The sequence below is a fragment of the Poecilia reticulata genome, linkage group LG15 (assembly GCF_000633615.1).
Source record: "Poecilia reticulata strain Guanapo linkage group LG15, Guppy_female_1.0+MT, whole genome shotgun sequence".
NCBI lineage: Eukaryota > Metazoa > Chordata > Actinopteri > Cyprinodontiformes > Poeciliidae > Poecilia > Poecilia reticulata.
This window is the reverse complement of record NC_024345.1, coordinates 2,046-18,037: the sequence shown is the minus strand read 5'-3', so window position 1 is coordinate 18,037 and position 15,992 is coordinate 2,046. Positions and strand designations below refer to the sequence as shown.

At 38.7% G+C, this 15,992-nt stretch overlaps 1 protein-coding gene across 1 annotated transcript; it reads right to left on the bottom strand.

Moving 5' to 3' along the window:
• Positions 1 to 278: 278 nt before the first annotated feature.
• Positions 279 to 8,546, bottom strand: fam98a (family with sequence similarity 98 member A). Its single transcript, XM_008429002.2, has 8 exons — positions 8,223 to 8,546; positions 7,004 to 7,152; positions 6,438 to 6,572; positions 5,126 to 5,307; positions 4,800 to 4,880; positions 4,581 to 4,697; positions 3,441 to 3,608; positions 279 to 1,519 (listed from the first exon to the last, which is right to left on the bottom strand). Exons 1-8 carry the CDS (start codon positions 8,258 to 8,260, stop codon positions 872 to 874), a joined length of 1,518 nt encoding a protein of 505 aa, XP_008427224.1. The 5' UTR covers positions 8,261 to 8,546; the 3' UTR covers positions 279 to 871.
• Between the last annotated feature and the right edge of the window lie 7,446 nt (positions 8,547 to 15,992).

Sequence of the window (15,992 nt, the reverse complement as noted above, 5' to 3'; positions counted from 1 at the left end):
TTCAGTAATTTCTTGAATGCCTATTCTCTTGAGTAAAAATAATTTTAAGTAGTGCTACTTTTATTTGAGTACAATTGCTGTAAATACATTTATTTCAGTAATTCCAGTCAAAATGAGTCTTGTATTGAATAATTTTTTGTCTATTATTCACTGAGGCTCTGTTGATCCCAGAAGGGATTATTATTATTATTATTAATGGATCTGTGAGGCTAATGTTCACTTTTAGTGGGAATCAACACTAAATACCGCAAGTTCTGCAGATGAAATCACCACACTACTCGATGCAAAAAGGGATTTTTATTCCTTTTATTCCTCATTCACACATCCATACAAACCTACCAACATTTATAGCTGTATCCACACAGCTGTGCAAGTTGGCATCTTTTAAATAAGTAACTTAGAAATTTCCAGTCAAACATACTGAAATGAAATGTGGACTGGAAAATTGACACCGCTTTCAAGTAATCTTTGATTTCAGTGACCCTCCTGTGTGTGGTACTGATGTGCACACAATAGGTGCACAAACACTGACATGTGAGGAACGCTCTCTGCGTTAAGGAAGAACGCACAGTAAGGCCGATTTAACTAACAGGGTGAAATCAGCACAGCAGAGTCCAGCTACACAAGCTATTTTAAATAGAGCTGGAGGGCAGCTTCAAAATGAATTAATAAGGCAAAAATGAAAACATACCATGACGCAAAAGATTATATCTTCAATTACTTAACAGTCGACAGAGAACATGACCCAAATAAAAATATGTAGAGGACATATTTCTTGCTTCAGTTTGCTGAACCTGCTCAGATAAGGCTTTTGTCTGAAGTTCCTGAATTCAGTGTTCTGATCTCTGCTGTAAAACCCCGAACTGCATCTTCAGCTGGCGTAGTGTCTGCCTTGATTGAAGCCAGCCTGGTTGTACTGCTGCCCTCCATGTTGGAAAAACTGTTCAAACTGTCCTCCTTGGTTGAAATTCTGACCGCCTCTACTGCCCCAGCCTCCACTTTGGCCTCCTCTGCTGCCTCTGCCCCTGCCCCCTCGGCCTCCACGGCCACCGCCTCTTTCCTGGTGCCAGCCCCCATCCTGGCTATAACTGTTGTTGTAACCTCCTCCTCCCCCATGAAAGCCCTGATCCTGGAATCCTCCTTGGTTGGCTCCCCCTCCCGTATAACCTCCTCTCCCTCCTCCCCCATGATAATTTCCTGCGTCTTGGTAGTGACCCTGGCTGTACCCACCTCTCCCCCCTCCAGCTCCCTCTCCCCAGCTTCCCTGCACCTTCCCTCCTCTGCCACCGACTCCTCTGCCCCCCCTGTCTTCGTGTCCCCCTCCACCACCTCTTTCATAGCCTCCACGGCCACCGTACGAAAAGCTATCATAGCCCCCTCTGCTGCCCCCGTGGGACCCACTGTAGTGCCCTCCACCTTGAGGGGCATCCTGACGTTTCTGCCAGGACGGCATCTCTGGAGGCGGAGGCTCGATCTCGCATGGTCTTCCACCTCTGTCTGGCACTCGGCCCATCAGAACCTGAGGAGCAAAGTCAGGTATTGTTTAAGTTGCTGAAAGTTAAAGGTTTTTTAAATCAATGAGATTACAAAAGGAAAAATAAAACAGGCAGCGTTACCATAGCCAGCGTTAGATGTCAGGGCTACAGACATCTAACAAATTAGATGTCGTTAGACATCTGATTTGTGTTATTAATAAATTGGTAGGGCTGGAGTATTACACAAATTTCACTTCTTTTAGTTTTTAATCACATTATAATGTTATTTCCTCCTCAAAAACATATCTGGAGTGTTGTGTCATCTGCTAATCTCTTCACTAAGGCTCTTCTCCCTTCATGTCATGTGTCTGTTTAACATCTGTTGCTGCAGAAGTGAAAGCTAGAGCAAAAGTGTGTGTGAAATGTTCATCTTTGGCAGCATCAGCCTGCAGATGTTTCCTTTCCCTCTAGCCTTTCCATTTTGTTCCCCATCTTCAGGCCATTGACTTGTAGCCAACACTGGTTTCATATGCATGGCTGCATATGTTTGGATAAACTGAGAAATAAATTAAAGTGTTTTGACCTAAAATGTGTAATTACCAATCCAGCCTAATAAGATTCACACATATATTTCAAATACACATTAGTTGTTACATTTATAGTAAAAATATGATCCGTTCCACAAATGTTTTATTTTTGTTTGTGGTTCAGAGGTTGTTAGCATCAAAAAAAATTGTTATCTATTTTACCAGTCAATTTTTATAATGATGCTAATTACATAAACTATTCAGTCGAATATCATTTTCATTCTATCCATTTAATATTCAACAAGTTGAGCAGATTATCAAGATTCTATTACACAGAGCAGATTAACTAACTTTTTCTTCCGGTCAGACATAAAACAATGACTGTGACCCCAATAACTACACATGAACAATAAAATTAAACGACTCCACTTAAATTATGAACGCTCCACCTGCTGTGGTCTGAACACACAGCCTCAGAACTTTCTCCTGGTCGCCATCAGGAAGAGAAATATGCGCTGGAGTTTAGAACGGCATCAACTGAGCCCATAAGCATCGTGTCCGAGCCCAATTAAACTCGACTAATTTACTTTAATTGAAGGCCTGAGGCTGAATTAAATCTGACATGCTATTTTAATTAAGATTTTACTGCTTTCACTTTTAGACCATAAGTAAGCAGTGTTACTTCTCCCATCTGTATCCTTTGCTTAATGTTTTCTAGTTCCATTTTGTCGCTTGTTGTAAATGCAGGCTGAGTCAAGTGCAAATCTCCTGGATGAGTCACTGAGCGGAGCAGGGCGGGGTTGCATATGTATTTATTGTCCAGTGTGCTCTTGTTGTTAGAGTCTAATTAACTTCTGCACCTTAGTTTCTTTCCTCAAAAGGGAAAACTGCCTTCTCCTTTATTTAGACTATAAATAGATCAACAGAACATAGCATTCTGATTTAGTTTGCTTTGTTCTGCATGTACTGTACACTTGTTAAACGTGCCTCTTCCGCCAAAGTTTGGAATGTGCTTTTGAACCAGACACGCTCCAAAGCTTCATGTCCATAACTCGACGTGCTGTAAGCTCCTGATCAGCAAGATGAATTTAGTTCAGTATACAGGTAATATATGAAATTAAGATGGGATTTTTAATATTTTTAATGATTGAGTTAGTTCCCTCCGCCATGTACTAAAGTTGAAAGTGTCTCGCGCGTCTGCACCAAGTAGTCAGGAGTGTGAAGTGTAATCTGTCAAAAGAACGAAGGGTGTGCAGATTTGTCCGTTGTTTAAAAGTACATGGTCAACTACAGAAAATATTCCTATAAGACAACTTCTGGTGTGGCTATTTTTGCTTACATGACAGAAATGATGATTACAATTAAGGAAAAAAGTTATATCACGACATCCCTGATTTAATAGGAGGAAGACAGTGTGACGCTGTTGGAACACACCCACCTTATTAATGGCACAGGCCGTCTTCTCTCTTATCTTGCCACTGCTTGTACGAAGGATCTTGGAGAAGTCTTGTCGTGCAGCAAGAAGGTGAGCGACAGAAATGTTGCTTTTGGTGAGGAGGGCAGAACGCAGCGGCTGGTACACTTTACTCAACTTCTCAGCTTGGATCTTTGGCAAAACATGGGAAAAGAAAAAAAAAAGTATTTTAGTTTGTAACAAGAAAAGTTCCACACAGAAATATGTAACTTTAATGAGCCTGATTATGTGGTGTTCCCAGTTATTGCTGATGAGATTTTGTATGTCTACACTGAGATGTTTGACCATTAATCTTTTGTGATGAGTTTCAACTGTTGAAGGTTGAAAGTCCTCTTGTCTTCACTTCAGATTTAACCCGGTGCTTCAACACAGTAAGATTTGGAGAAATTAACAGAACTTTGTTTAAAAAAATAAAATAAAATTCAAGAACCTTCAGGATGACTAATTAAAATCTTTACATGTTCATAATGTCAATCCAAAATTCACATAGAAAAAGAGCATTACGAGTTCAGTGCATCCCGTCTTTGACCTCATTCATTACACACTTATCTTCTTACTCTACATTTGAAAGAGGAAATAGAAGGTGGGATTATTTTGAACTCACAAAATGTGATAATCCCCGAAAGTATGCAGCTAATTTTCCTTATAGTATTTATTCATTTCCATTTTGTTAAGTTAGACAAAAATCTACCCTTAGAAGTCATAAATAGTAAAAACTACGGATGAGTGACATAACTTAAAAATATAATCTCAGATTTTTTTTTCATCCAAAATTCTATTTCTGATTTTAATCATTTTTTATACAATTTCCATTTCCTTTCTCAAAAAGAAATTACAAATGACAGGAATATTTGTCATTAGCACATTGATATTATGCTAATACAAGCTATGAAACATGCTTGTAAAACAAGGTAATACACCCAGCCTGGGTTGGTTGACATGACTCTGAACTTCTGAAATCCAAGTAGTGCATTGGTGAAAAGAAATTCAGACTTTCCAAAAATTTAAATCTTTAACACATTTTATTAATCGTCAAAATTGGTCAGCACCATTAAAGACAACCAAAAACATTTTGTGCATGGTAATGCCCGGATAGCAACTTACCTTGGCTCTTTCAGACCAGCCGAAAGACTGCACAGTTACATCAAGACGTTTCAACAACATCTTTCTTCTCACTTCATACTCATTTACAAGAGATTGGTTGATGGCCTCAATCTTTTCCTAGACAAAAAAAAACCAAAACAAACAAAAAATAAAAACAAGGGAGTAAAGAAACATTCACTCACTATCTCAGAATTATTTGTTTCATTTAGCAGAATTTACCATATGCACAGGTCCCAGGGGCTTGTTCAGTAGAGGTTCTCCAACATGATTTGGTGGAACTCGACTTATGGCTTCTTTTAACTGAGATGGAGAAAAATAATAATAAAAAAAGAAAAATAATATATACGTGCATAAAAATGATCAACAATACACAGGTGAAAGCTCCCTCTTGGAGCATATTTACAGGCTGATACTGCTGACAGAACAGAGTAAAATCCACTAAACCATATTCATTATTTTGAACTTGTACAGACCATTTTATTCCATCTTATGTAAAGGTTTCAAGTTATCGATAATAAAAAAGTGGAGCTGCCAGGTAGACAGACCTTCTTCTCAATTCCAGAGAAGAACTGAAACATGGTGATGTTGGATGGAGGTTTGGACATGCCCAGCGCCATGCAGATACCCTTCAGCTCCTGGAAGACAGGGCTGCCGGATTCCTGGGCTTTCTTCTGAGGCCTGTTGATCAGGATCATTCTTGATGCCTCCAACTCAGACACTAAAAAGGCTGAAGAAGAAATAGGAACAGCCTTTATTGTCCAGCAAATAAGAAATTCAGGGGTTGGAGGCCCTTGCAGCTCAGCGCTGCTCCGGCCCTATGGAGACCACAGGAGCTCCAGCCTCACCATACGCTCACCACCCTGGATGCTCTCACGTCATTCCCTCACCTGTTCAGTAGGCGATGCATATAGACGTGTTCAGCAGCGCTCCCTAATGATGCACAAAAAATATGGTGCAGATCGGCTGATGTATTAAGGAGATATAACTGTTGGAATAACCTAGGGGGCGCAGTGGAGTCAATTTACAATTTAATGCCATTGGGCTCTTTAGAGGTTGACAAAGGTCAATCATATCAAGTTTAGTGCAAATAGGATGATGCATATATGATTTAAAGCCAACCGTATGCAAACAGCGAGGGATCAGACACGCCCACATGCTCCCATTGTTCATGGCAACATGTGACATTTTCATTTTAAACTGTAAGTGAATGAAATAAACAAAATAAATGCAGATATAATCTGTCTTATTCTGAAATTATCGCTTTGATTCCTGGAGAAGTTTCCAGGACTGGAAACACACTTCTTGGAATCCAGTCTACACATCTGGCCTTTATGAAATATGGTAAAAAGAAAACCATAAGATTGGAGTTTATCCACAGTCATTCAGATGACACATCAGATACAGCAATGCATCTGCACTGATGGGATCAAATCAGTTTTTGGCAGTGCAAAACAAGGACAACCTGAAATCCTCACCCCCATGGTGAAACATGGTGGTGGCAGCATCATGCTAAAGAGGAGCTGGTAAGAGGTGATTGTTACAGCTAAATGCTGGACAATCCTGGAGGAAAACCTGCTGAAAAAGACCAAAGACTGGGGTGGAGTTTCCCTTTCCATCATGACCACACAGCCGAAGTTACATCTCTCTCCTGTCACCCGCCAGTTTGCACTAGGCAGAGCATTAACCCCAAGTTGCCAATTACCTGCCAATCTGCTTATTTGTGTATAAATGTGAGCATGTTTGTGACTGTGAGTGGGTGAAAGACTGGAAATATTTGAATTCTTAACATTTACATCAACGTAGTATAACAAAGTTAAGTTTGAACAGAGACATGTTAGTGTAGTGTAATAAACCTACTGATTAGGAGCAGACAGTCAGTTCTGCTCAGAAACCTCTGCGTGATCCCTCCAGTGGTCAGAGTGCTGTAAGGGCAGGCAAGCTCTGACAGAAGACCACTCATCTCCAGCTGGAAGCCCTCTGCCTCACTGGGACCTGAGGTGTGGAGCAGAAACACAGAACCATCACAGGTTTGGTCTCGTATATGAGCGAAAAAAGCTTGATAAGTTTTGATAAGCATCAAACCTCACTGGTGTACAATTAATCAGTCTCAGCCTTGATATTAATCCACCAACCACACAGTCATATGTTGTCGTAAAAGGTTTTCTGAAGCTAAAAACCTATAACTATTTACATTTATTCCTCTAATTTATATTTGTGCAATCTGCAAAATGAAAAAAAGATCTACCTGCACTTTCAATTCTGTTCCAATATCTAAATGACTGTTGGTTTATCTGGAGATGATAGGATATGACTAACATCATGGCAGTAAGGGAGCTATTAAACATGTGAGTCCCATGAGTGGAAAAAGCCAGAAACACCGGTGAAAGCAGTGCCAAAGGTTAGAGTGGGGCTACTAAACTTACAGTTGGTAGCATGGACATTTTCTTCCAGCTTGTGATACAGTTTGAGCTCTGAGATAATCCAAGCACAGAGCTTGGTGAACTCCGGGGAAGCTGCTCCTCTCATGACAGCAGAATCCAGAGCTCCATCCTCCAACAGAGGGCCCTGGTAGCTGGAAGAACAGGACACACAAGCAGCTAAACCACAAGAAACCCTGATCAGTTCAAAATCACAACATTTATTCCCTTATTGCAGTGTTCCTACACATGTATGTAAGACAATTCCATACAAGCATTACAAGAACTCCCAGTCCTTTACAGTCCATTTCACTGGAAGATAGATAGATAGATAGATAGATAGATAGATAGATAGATAGATAGATAGATAGATAGATAGATAGATAGATAGATAGATAGCAGGTGAAGATAGATAAATATTATGACAAGTAGATGATAGATAAGATGGATAAATGGAGAAGAGACACAGAGGAGTAGACAGACAAAAACCATGGGTTGGTGAATGGATTGACAGAGAAAAAGAACATGGATGTAGGACTGAATAGATTTAATAATAGAATGAGAGCTAAGAAATAAAATAAAAGATTCATACTACTAAATAAAAAAGAGGAATGGCTTGATAGATCACAAACTTAACCAGCCGTAGACAAAAAAATTCCAGATTTTTCTACACTGTACAGGATCACTGTCCAGTGGTTCTCATGGGACGATAACCATGATTCTGGACAGGTACCAGCAGAAATAACCCGTCTGAATCTTTCATTGGACATTCTTCCATGTTCCCAAGCAATCAGCACGTACAGGACTTAAACCAACTCCTAAACTCTGATGACTTCCGTGAATTCATTGCATATTTATATATACAGGTTGCATTTAAAATGCTAGCATAAATCCTACTTTCTAGAAATTTGACCCCTTAACATAAAGAGCGACAGGCAGGCAGCGGGGCAGCCCATTCTGGGCAAGTTCTGCTGACGCAGCTTCATGCAAACCACCTATACCAATTTGGAGCTCAGCTTACACCGCTATGGAAACGTTGACCTTTCACTTGAAGCAACAGAATAATAAACATCACTTCTCAGCTAATGTTTCTGCCCTCTCAGATTAGCTGTCAGAGCTACACACTGCAGCGGCTAGCTAAAACAGGACAGAGAGCAGGAAGCTCTTAAGGGTTTTATGCACACAGTCCTCCGCCCCCAGTGGCACAGAAGCTTTGTTCACTTACCCTAAATCTTCCAGCGAGACGAGAATATCATTCTCCATCTCTAAGTTCTATGATGAAAGCAGAATACCGCAGGAAGGTTTCTCACAGGCACTCAGCTGTTACACGTTGAAGTCCGCCTTCTTCGTTTTTGTTTAATAACAGTTGGAAAGCACCCTATTGGTGAATTACCGCTCCCCTGTGCTTTATCATAGGCACTGCATGTTCTTCTTCTCCTTCTTCTTCTTCTTCTTCTTCTTCTTTTGATTTTTATTGGCGGCTGGCATCCAACTTAAGGTGCATTTACCGCCACCTACCAGACTGGAGTGTGGTCATCAGAGATCTCAGAGGGAATTTAACATACCTCAATGATGTTTACGATGTACAAATTCACATCTTAACACACTCATTAAATACATGTATGAATGCATGAGCATGCATTGGCATACACACACATACTTACACATATTCTAAATACGACTCATTAACCCAGTGTTATTTAAGAACCTTGATAAGAGATTTGGTAGGCCTAACAACATAATTTGATTTATTACCTAATAGATTGATCATAAACAGTCCTATTCTTTCTGCTTAGTAATGACTTTAAAAGCTGACGCTCCTCTGAGTATTTATCACATTCTAACAAGACATGCTCCACTGTTTCCACCTGATTGCAATAATTACAAGCCCCAGTCTCATGCTTTCCTATTTTAAAGAGCGAACCGTTAAGTCCAGAATGCCCAATTCTAAGTCGAGTCATAACTACTTCCTCTTTCCGCCTTCCACTCAGACAATTACTACTTCCCACACTCTTTTGAATTGCATATAGTTGTCTCCCATTATCATGGTTATCCCATTGCTCCTGCCAAATCTTAATCATTTCTTTTTGAATAATTGATTTACCCTCACTTTTACTCAAAGGAATATTCAAATGAACAATTTCTGATTTCAAGGCCTGCTTAGCTAGAATATCTACCTCCTCATTTCCTTCTATACCTGCATGAGCAGGAATCCAGACAAATCGAACAAAACATTTCTTGTTATGTAGATGAACTAATAATTGATATATTCCTAATATCAAATCTAATCTGCAAGATTTTCCAGATTTAATACTTAATAATGCTGCTTGACTATCTGATGCTATAATAAATGTACTTACTTCCCTAATATCATTATCAAGCAACCATTCTAAGGCCAGTATAATACCTGATAATTCAACTGTAAAATAGCTAAATGATCAGCTGTTCTCCTCTTAATCAAGACTTTATGGTGTGGGATATTCACTGCTGCCCCAGTTCTACCACTATTTGGATCTTTAGATCCATCTGTATACATAACTATGTTGTCTTTATATCTTTCAAAATATCTATCAACTACAACCCATTCTGGAGTCTTTCCCTTTTTAAGAATTTCCCTCAATTGAAAATCAACTTCTGGAGATCTAAATAACCTCTTTATTTGCTTGAGCTTTCCTTACTTTTGTCTCTAAACACAGAACTGCATCCATCGTATTTCTCCCTTTACGAAAACTACTCTGAAATGGACAAAATGTATTTTTACTCTCGATAAAATATGAAAGCCTATCTGTAACAATCCTCTCCATTATTTTCCCTAATTGAGATGTAAGAGCTATGGGTCTATAATTTGACGGGTCTGTTGCATTTTTACCAGGTTTTAACACAGGAATTATAACTGACTTTTCCATTCTGCAGGGATACTCCCAGTCATCCAAATCAAATTAAACAGTAAGAGATGAATGTTTAAAATGTTTTAGCATTGAATAACACACTCCATCCTTCCCCAGAGTTGATTGCTTAGCATTATTAATAGCTTTTTCTAACTCATACATAGTAAAAGGCATATCTAAATCCTGATTTGAAACTACTCTCCTAGTAGTAACTTCTGGATTTTCATCCAATAAATTTTCTTTATTACTTTTCATATCTTCAGATAAATTTTCTGAACTATGCACCTTAATCAACGTTTCTGCTAATAACTCTGCTTTTTCTTTATTACTAACCGCAATTTTCCCATTTAATTCTAAAACAGGTAAGGAAAAACTCTTTTTAGCACCATTCATTTTCTTAATAACTCTCCATACCTCTGACAATTTAGTCTCTCTTCCAATGGAATTACAATACTGTCTCCAAACAAGCCTTCTTAGCTGCTCTAATAGTCTTCCTAACTATAGCTTGTGCTTTCTTATATTGAATTAATGCCTCAAAGGTATGGCATCTTCTTACCAAATTTAAAAGCTTTATTTCTTCTCCTTATAGCAATACTACATTGCTCATTCCACCATGGAATAGATTTTTTATTTCCTCTTCTCCTTGTTTTAGAAATTGAACATTCAGCTGCATTAATAATGACAGACTTAATCTTTGAATAACGCATCTCCACATCACAAAACAAGTTCTCACCCAGTTTATTGATTTGACTATCAACTAAATTTTTAAATAACTCCCAATTAGTGCTACTTAACCTCCATCTTGGAATCTATCCTTCGTCTTCTTTTATCACTTCAGAACCAACTGAAACTAGAATAGGAAAATGATCACTGCCCATAGGAGAATCACTCAGCACCTCCCAAGATGTAATTCCAGCTAATCCATTTGAAACTAATGTTAGATCTAAAACACTCTTTAAATTCCTACAGCAATCATATCTGGTAGTGCTGCCATCATTAACGCAAACCAGTGAATGTAACTCAAGAAATTATTCAATAGCCAATCCATTTGCATCTGTATTAAGACTCCCCCATAAAATATTATGAGAATTGAAATCACCACACCATACAGTCTTACCTACATTTTGTTCATTTATTTCATTGAGATCTTGAATGGACAACTTCTTGTTAGCATTATAAAAATTTATCACAGACATTTGACCATTTTCTATCCAAATCTTAATAACTATTGATTCATAATTCTTCCCTATTGATTCCACTTTATATCTTATACCATTTTGTACAAAAGTTGCCACTCCCCCTCCTTGTCTTTCTTTTCTATCATTCCTAATTGATGTATACCCAGGAATTTTGAAATCCAGATGAGGCTTAAGCCAGGTTTCTTGAATCTGAAATATATTTCTTAAACTTTAGACCATTACTAATAAGACTTCTTGCATTCCACTGGAAAATAACTAACATAAAGAAGAAGGGCCACCACTGCATGATTGAGGTTGAAAAGATTGAGTCTCATTTAATGTTTCCTTAATTGATTCCCAACTAACATTCTTACAGTCAAGATACTTTTGGGCTGCCTTCACTATTAATTGAATTTTTTCCGTTTTTCTTTGTGTTTGAGCAGTGCAGTTAACTACCTCAACCATGAACAATACAAAATCTTTCTTTGTCATGAGTAGAGTGTCGCTTTTAATCTTGGAGCATTCTGTACAATTAGATTCTTCTTTTTCTCCTCCAGACACTTTCTTTGGGTATAATATTGGTTGTACAGGAACTTTTTTCGTTGCTTCTGCATAAGTAATGAGGGTAGTGACTTTATTTTTCTGAACTTCCTCAGCTCTTTTACTAGCTACGCTTCCCCTAAATCCTGAACTATGCCCACCTCCACAATTACAACATTTCAGCGGAGCTCCTTCCTCACATTTCCCATACTCATKATCCCCAGCACATCTCCCACATTTCTGTTTCCCCTTACACACTGCCGCGGCATGTCCAAATTTCTGGCATTTAAAGCACCGCAACGGCGGAGGAATAAATGGTCGGACATCATAGCTCATATATCCCACAAACACTTTGTCTGGCAGACTGTTCTCTACAAATTTTAGCATGATAGAAAAACTGTCACTCCTCTCTCCATTGTTATTTCTTTTCAATCGTTTGGCTTCCGCCACTTTCCCTCCTGAAACATTCGATTTGATCTCATCAACTGGCACATCAGGTGGAATACACGAAATGACTCCGCGTATATACTTCTTGTCATCCAAAAGTCTCCCTCTCACATTCTCACCAAGGACTCTTTTTATATTCAGTGCCCTTTCTTTTTGTTTAACATCATTACAAATAATCAATAAAGATCCATCTCTTAGTACTTTAACAAATTTCACCTTCCCAACCACTGAATTGATTTCTTTAGCAAGCTTTATTGGATTCCACTTACCAAAGGACACACCCTCTTTAACAAACTTCAAAACTATTTTAAATTCTGCCACCGTAACCGTTTCTGCTTCAGTCTCGGAAACAGATGATTCTATTTGTTGTCTTGATTTTTTCCGTTTATGCTTAGCTTTTTGAGTATGCCATATTTCTTCATTTTCCACGCCATCAGCAACCTCTTCCATTTCTGCAAAATCACTACCTGATACATCATTTCCCTCTGACATCCTTCCAACCATTCACAGTCTGGCCGTGCCTCCGCCGCGAGCATCCACTCCTCGAAAACTGGCACTGCATGCTTCCCAAGACGATCTTCTATAAGTGTTTCTCAACCTTTTTTGGGCCAGCGCCCCCCTAGCCTTTATCCAGGTTCTTCACTGCCCCCAACCAAAGAATTTGTAGGCTACTTTGCACTGACTATTATTTTATTATGAATATTACTATCACTATTGTGGATGTTTTGATTTTTATGCTTGTTTCTGTATGTATCATCAAAATAATTTACCAGAGAACAAAAAAGCAAAAAAAAAAAAACAACGTGAATAGAAATTATTTTCACACGTGTGTACAGAAAATGTAATGGACATTCAAGTTAAAATTGGTAGGCCTAACAGCAGCCAATCAGACTGGAAAAAAATATTCAGTAACACTTTATTTGAATATTATTATATTCAGTAACACTTTATTTGAAGGGGGGTGAATAAGACTGTCATGACGCTTTATGACTGTTGTCATAAAGCGTCATTCGGTAAATTATGACACTTTAAATACAAAGTTGACATTATTCAAAATGTCTTTGTTATGACATCTTGACATTAACCAATAAATCATTACTGTTTAAACTTTACCTTTAATAACATAAAGTTACCTAATTTTTAAAGTGCAATCAGTAATAATTTTATAACAAATTTGTATCAGTAATGATTTCTTGGTTAATGTCAAGTTGTCATAACAAAGACATTTTGAATAATGTCAACTAGATGTCATAATTTACCGAATGACACTTTATGACAACAGTCATAAATATTCATGAAGATTTATTCATGTTCATCACAGGTGTTATGTCATGTTTGTGACAGTGTCATGACAGTCTTATTCGCCCCCCCCCTTCAAATAAAGTGTTACCAAATATTCTTATTCTTTGCCACTTTCTAGTTGTTAAATCTTCCACAAAATGACCAGATAAAAGATGTACAACATGCCAGTTTAAACTTTGAACTATTTGCAAAACGACTGAACTCTGCACCATTAAAACATGGATAGAACTGTAACTACATTAATCATAGCTCTTCTTTTCAGCGTTTCTGAGAGTTTCTGGTGGCGCAGCTCTGTGCTGCTTTCAGGAAAGTGGGACATCAGAGTATCATCCATAAAACTTCACCCACAAGACATTTATTGTGCAAACCAGAGCTTTCAGTGGAACAACAAAAGTTCCAGATCCTTTTAATGCTATACAAATATGAGACAGTAACATGGATTATATCTTTATATAGACCTGTCTATTGATTTATAGATTAATAGTTTTACTGGGCAGAAATTGCAAAGAACAAATCTGGTTCTTAATCAAATCCTAATGAGTCAAATTGAAAGTGTCATTTGGTTTCCTTTGATTAGTATTATCCTCTCTTTTGTATTGAGGGATTACTTTATTTAAATGGGTTCATTTTTCAGAAGGATATAAAGTGAGGGTTTCGTAATTTTAGTAATTACATGTTTATAAGAGCAATTTTCTGTTGTCCTTCCATGGAAGCGGGCAGCTTTCAAACGGAAATAAAACATGTTTTAATATAATTTGCTGTTTTGACATGATCACAGAACTGCCAAAACACATGTACAAAAATAAAAATGCCAGACAAAGTGAGTCACAGCACCGTCATCAGCCAGTGTAACGCTGAACTGATGCGGTGAAGCTAGTAGCAGGAGAACAAAGCTGCGCCAAAAAGCTTCAAACACTGAAGAGAAGGAGAGCTGCCATCAATACAGTTGCAACCAAGCATGATTTAATGTTACAGAATACAGTTTTACCAAGTTTCTCAAAATCTAAACTGGTATTGTTGTGCATATAAGGTGTAAAGTTTACCTTCGACCAAACACCCCCCAAAAGAATCCCAGAGCCCCCTACCGTCTTCTGAACGCCCCCCGGGGAGCGGTAGCACCCATGTTGAGAACCGGTGTTTCCAGAGTATCAAATTATTTTTGGAAGGCAAATGTTATAGATTTAAGAAAAATCACTAAAACTCAAAGCTATAAGTATAAGCACTGGAAGAGGTTGGTTCTGTTGGCAGGAAATGTAATGTCCATAATTACACTAGAGATGGATGACGACTGCCCACTAAATGTGAGGCAGACATGTACCTACTGACAAAACTGGAACTGCTCTCAACGTAGCATAACAAAGTTAAGTTTGAACAGAGACATGTTAGTGTAGTGTAATAAGCCTACTGATTAGGAGCAGTCAGTTCTGCTCAGAAACCTCTGGGTGATGCCTCCAGTGGTCAGAGTGCTGTAAGGGCAGGCAAGCTCTGACAAGACCACTCGTCTCCAGCTGGAAGCCCTCTGCCTCGCTGGGACCTGAGGTGTGGAGCAGAAACACAGAACCATCAACTGGAGTTTGCTCATGAGGAGAGGACCAAAATACCTGCTGAGAGGTGCAGAAGTCTCACTGACAGTTATAGGAATTATTTGACTGCAGTGATTGCCTCAAAAGGTTGTGCAACAAAATATTAAGTTAAGGGTATTATTTTTGCCCAGGTCTGTTGCATGAGTTTACTTTTAAGAATAATTCTGCTGAGGCATGTTTGATAACCAATGTCTGACTTTCACGTGTTCATTTTCATAGAATTTCTATTCATTATTTTCTTTGTCAGATTCAAGTTGTTTCTGTGACCATTGTGGGTTTTTCTTTCATTAACCAAGGGATACCAACAATTTAGTCCAAGTTTGTCCCTCCCAGCCAGGTTGTGAGGTAGATGATTGTTGTCAAACAATCATGACATGTCATGACACAAACACTAAAAAACATACAGTAGAATCAATTAAAGTGAAAACTCTAAAATTACAGTCCTTGTTATCTGGATTTAGAGACTGTGTTTTTCTGACTTCTGATGCTGGTGGAAGAAATGTTGAAATAATCCTGATGAACATGAAATGATAAGACAAACACCATTTTAGGTTCTTGAAAGTAGTCACCTTTTGCTTTGATTACTGCTTCGCACACTCTTGGCATTCTCTTGATGAGCTTCAAGAGGTAGTCACCTGAAATGGTCTTCCAACAGTCTTGAAGGAGTTCCCAGAGATGCTTAGCACTTGKTGACCCTTTTGCCTTCACTCTGCGGTCCAGCTCACCCCAAACCATCTCAATTGGGTTCAGGTCCGGTGACCGTGGAGGCCAGGTCATCTGGTGCAGCACGCCATCACTCTCCTTCTTGGTCAAATAGCCCTTACACAGCCTGGAGGTGTGTTTGGGGTCACTGTCCTGTTGAAAAATAAATGATGGTCCAACTAAACGCAAACCGGATGCAATAGCATGCCGCTGCAAGATGCTGTGGTAGCCATGCTGGTTCAGTATGCCTTCAATTTTGAATAAATCCCCAACAGTGTCACCAGCAAAGCAACCCCACACCGTCACATCTCCTCCTCCGTGCTTCACGGTGGGAACCAGGAATGTAGAGTCCATC